At 37.3% G+C, this 4,150-nt stretch overlaps 1 protein-coding gene across 1 annotated transcript in view; it reads right to left on the reverse strand.

The window, feature by feature from the left end:
• The window catches only part of TRIM36 (tripartite motif containing 36), a 47,548-nt gene that overhangs the window by 3,595 nt on the left and 39,803 nt on the right, over window positions 1-4,150 (reverse strand). The window contains exon 9 of the mRNA XM_017865188.1: window positions 2,614-2,911. Within this exon, the coding sequence (XP_017720677.1) occupies window positions 2,614-2,911 (298 nt within the window). The remainder of the gene's footprint in view (window positions 1-2,613; window positions 2,912-4,150) is intronic.

Raw genomic sequence — 4,150 nt, forward strand, 5'->3', positions numbered from 1 at the left:
GGTGAGAGAGGGAGACTCCGTCTCAAAAAAAAAAAAAAAAAACTTGTAGAACAAGGCTATAAAAATTTTTTTTTGGGTCAGGCGTGGTAGCTCACGTCTGTAATCCAGCACTTTGGGAGGCTGAGAAGGGTGATCACCTGAGGTCAGGACCAGCCTGACTGACATAGGGAAACCTCATCTCTACTAAAAATACAAAATTAGCTGGGCATGGTGGCGCATGCCTGTAATCCCAGCTAGTCGGGAGGCTGAGGCAGGAGAATTGCTTGAATCTGGGAGGTGGAGATTGTGGTGAGCTGAGATCACGCCATTGCACTCCAGCCTGGGCAACAAAAGCAAAACTCCATCTCAAAAAACAAATGTATAGAGATGTATAAAAAATGTATAGAGATGTACAATGTGTTAGTGTTTTAAGCTAAGTGTGCCTACAAGAGAGGTAAAAAAATTTTTTTTAATTGGAAGTTTATAAAGCTAAGGTTAATTTCCTAAAGAAGAATATATTTAAATAAATTTAGTGCAGCCTGAGTGTATAGTGTGTTTATAAAGTTTACAGGAGTGTGCAGCAATGTCCTAGGCCTTCAAATTCACTCATGGATGCACCCAGAGAACTTCCAGTCCTGCAAGCTCCATTCATGGTAAGTGCCCTACACAAGCATACAATTTTTTATCTTTTATAACTTATTTTTACTGTACCTTTTCTATGTTTAGATATACAAATACTTACCATTGTATTAAAATTGCCTACAGTTGCCGGGCGCGGTGGCTCAAGCCTGTAATCCCAGCACTTTGGGAGGCCGAGACGGGCGGATCACGAGGTCAGGAGATCGAGACCACCCTGGCTAACACGGTGAAACCCCGTCTCTACTAAAATACAAAACTAGCCGGGTGAGGTGGCAGGCGCCTGTAGTCCCAGCTACTTGGGAGGCTGAGGCAGGAGAATGGCGTAAACCCAGGAGGCGGAGCTTGCAGTGAGCTGAGATCTGGCCACTGCACTCCAGCCTGGGCAACAGAGCGAGACTCCGTCTCAAAAAAAAAAAAAAAAAAAAAAAAAAAAAAAAAAATTGCCTACAGTATTACAGTACATGCTGTACAGGTTTGTATTCCAGGACCAAAAGACTGTTCCATATAGCCTAAGTGCGTAGCAGACTATTCCATCTAAGTCTGCGTAAGAACATTCTATGATGTTCTCGCAACAACGAAATTGCCTTGCAATATATTTCTCAGAACATATTCCTGTTGCTAAGCTAACACAAAACTGTGTAAGAAAATACAGGCTGGGCGCGGTGGCTCACGCCTGTAATCTTAGCACTTTGGGAGGCCGAGGCAGGTGGATCACCTAAGGTTGGGAGTTCAAGACTAGCCTGACCAACAGGGAGAAATCCCGTCTCTACTAAAAATACAAAAAATTAGCTGGGTGTTGTGGTGCATGCCTATAATCCCAGCTATTTGGGAGGCTGAGGCAGGAGAATCGCTTGAACCCAAGAGGCAGAGGTTGCGGTGAGCTAAGATCGCGCCATTGCACTCCAGCCTAGGCAACAAGAGCAAAACTCCGTCTCAAAAGAAAAAAATAAATAAATAAAAGAAAAAAAAGAAAATACAAAGATAAGATGTATGCCCTAAACCAAGGAATTATTACCAGGCTAAGTGAAATATACGAGCACTGTAAAATATGCAAGAGAAAAAAGCATGTTTCATTCTCGTCCCAAGAACTCTATTTCCTGGTTGGAATTTCAACATGGATGTATGAGGCAAACAAAGATTACGAAGCTTTTTCGCCTTTATCATAAAACAATAAAAACTTATAGAATATTTTGAAACATGTCCCCCATTTTTTTCAATATGCCTATGTTGCTTTTTATTTATTTTGGATAATACTGCATCAATAATGTTTATTAGGTTTCTCCACTTCTAATCTTTCTCATGTTATGAACTTTTTAAACATTAATACAAATTTTCTATCAAGTGGACATGCCACTATGTTTTACTGTTACAATTTTCAGCATTATATAAATTTTCACCTTTCTGCAAAAGCTTTTCCTATCATTCGGATTGTTAAGCTGGGATACTGTTCAGATGAGTGGTCAAAAATTATTTTTCAAAGCTAGTTGACCTTACTCCGTCTAAAAGAACTAAACTGCACAATCTTCATTGGTCAATCTCTTAAGAAACTGGAAGTCTTTGCTGTGGAAATATGTCTACCACGACCCAGTTTTGAAAAGGACTTAAGGGAAAGTTTAAAGAAACTGTGTCCCATAAGAAAAGAACAACTTTATTGTGAAGTATGACAATTAGAGGCATTGTATTATACACCTGGGTAATTTTTATCACATAATTTAGGTAAAATGCAAAAGACTTTCAAAATTTAAAACTGTGAAGCCATATCATAATCAAGAGATATCCAAAACAGATTTCCCCATGATATTAAAATGTAACTGCTAACTCTCCTTATTCAATGTGTGATTACAAGAACACCCAGCTCCTTTTCTCAATCAAGCCACAGCCAAAATACTAGAATCTAAGAAATAAGAAATGTATACTTCAAATGTAATAAAGTCAAATCTATTTTCAGGCTTACTTTCAAAAATTATCAAGTTCTAGATCAATACAAAAACCTACCTTGGACTAACTGCATCCCGGGGAGAACGGAGCCATTCTTGTAGTTTATCGCTAGAAGCAACTCCCACTTTTACCAGGTATGAATACGGTTCCACACGGAAGGCCCAGAAGTGTTTTCCTTTTGTAATGCCAGTATCTCCAATGATGTAGTCTAAGCTTGTGTAATAACCCACTTGGATGCGTTCTGCAGCAAGCAGAAGATTAAATCCAGCTCTACTCTCTACACGGTCTCTCTTCAAGTTCAGCAGGAGGTGTTCATTATTATAGCCACATTTTTCATCAAAGAGAAAGCTGAAAACTAAATAGAGCTTAAAATTAATATCAGGCTAAAAATCATCATTGCGCTAGTTTGTTAAATCCGATAGGTTTTCTTACAGAAATTACTGAAGAGAGACAGGAAGCGGGAAGGAGGTGTCACACTACACCAGACAACTGTGACAAACCAAACCCAACTTAGCAATATATCCTACCCAGTATATTCTCTACCTAAAAATCTTCAGAAATCTCAAAAAGCAGATGAAAATATTTTAAATACATGTGAAAATTTATAAAACAGCTCTTTGGAATAGAGATAGCAAATCTATCAGGTATTTCACACTACTAAATTTGTTCTTTTATATTTATTAAAGAAAAAAATAATAAACAGTTATATATTTTCATAAATAGCTCTATATTTTCTTATTGTAAGTTTTGTTAATTTGGGACACTTTAGCTATTTTAATAAAGCTTTTTCTGTATCAACCAACATGGCAGACATAAGAAACATGGGACAGTGTAGAAAAAAAATAAAATAAAAACAAAAACACAGCTTTTGGGTTGAGAGAGACCTGGGTTTGAATCCTGCTCAAGCATTTAACTGGAGTTTGATCCAAACTTTAATTTCTTCATCTACAGAATGATGATACTACTTCCATAAGTCTATATTGATTCAAATACATTAAGCATAACATTGGCTGCTAGCCAATGGGGAAATAACCAAAAGTCCATCAACAGATGAATAAAGAAAATGTGGTATATACAAATGGAATATTATTCAGCCTTAAAAAGGAAAGATTTGGATACATGCTACAACATGGATAAATTTGGATACATACATTTGGATACATCCTACAACATGTATGGATAAATGTGGATACGTGCTACAACATGGATGAATTTGGATACATGCTACAACATGGATAAATAAGCCAGATGTAAAAGGACAAATATTGCATTATTCCAGTTATACGAGACACCTAGAATAGGCACATTCATAGAGACAGAAATTAGAATCGAAGTTACCAGGCTCTGGGGAGAGGGAAACAGGAGTAACTGTTTAATGGGCACAGGGTTTCAGTTCAGAATAATGAAAGTTAAGGACATACAAGTGGTGATAGTTGAACAATACTGTAAATGTACTTAATGCCAAGGAGCTGTATACTTAAAAACTGTTAGGATAATACCTTTGGAGATACAAGTGGTGATAGTTGAACAATACTGTAAATGTACTTAATGCCAAGGAGCTGTATACTTAAAAACTGTTAGGATAATACCTTTG

This window comes from Rhinopithecus bieti, unplaced genomic scaffold (genome assembly GCF_001698545.2).
Source record: "Rhinopithecus bieti isolate Rb0 unplaced genomic scaffold, ASM169854v2 scaffold_79719, whole genome shotgun sequence".
Taxonomy (NCBI): Eukaryota; Metazoa; Chordata; class Mammalia; order Primates; family Cercopithecidae; genus Rhinopithecus; species Rhinopithecus bieti.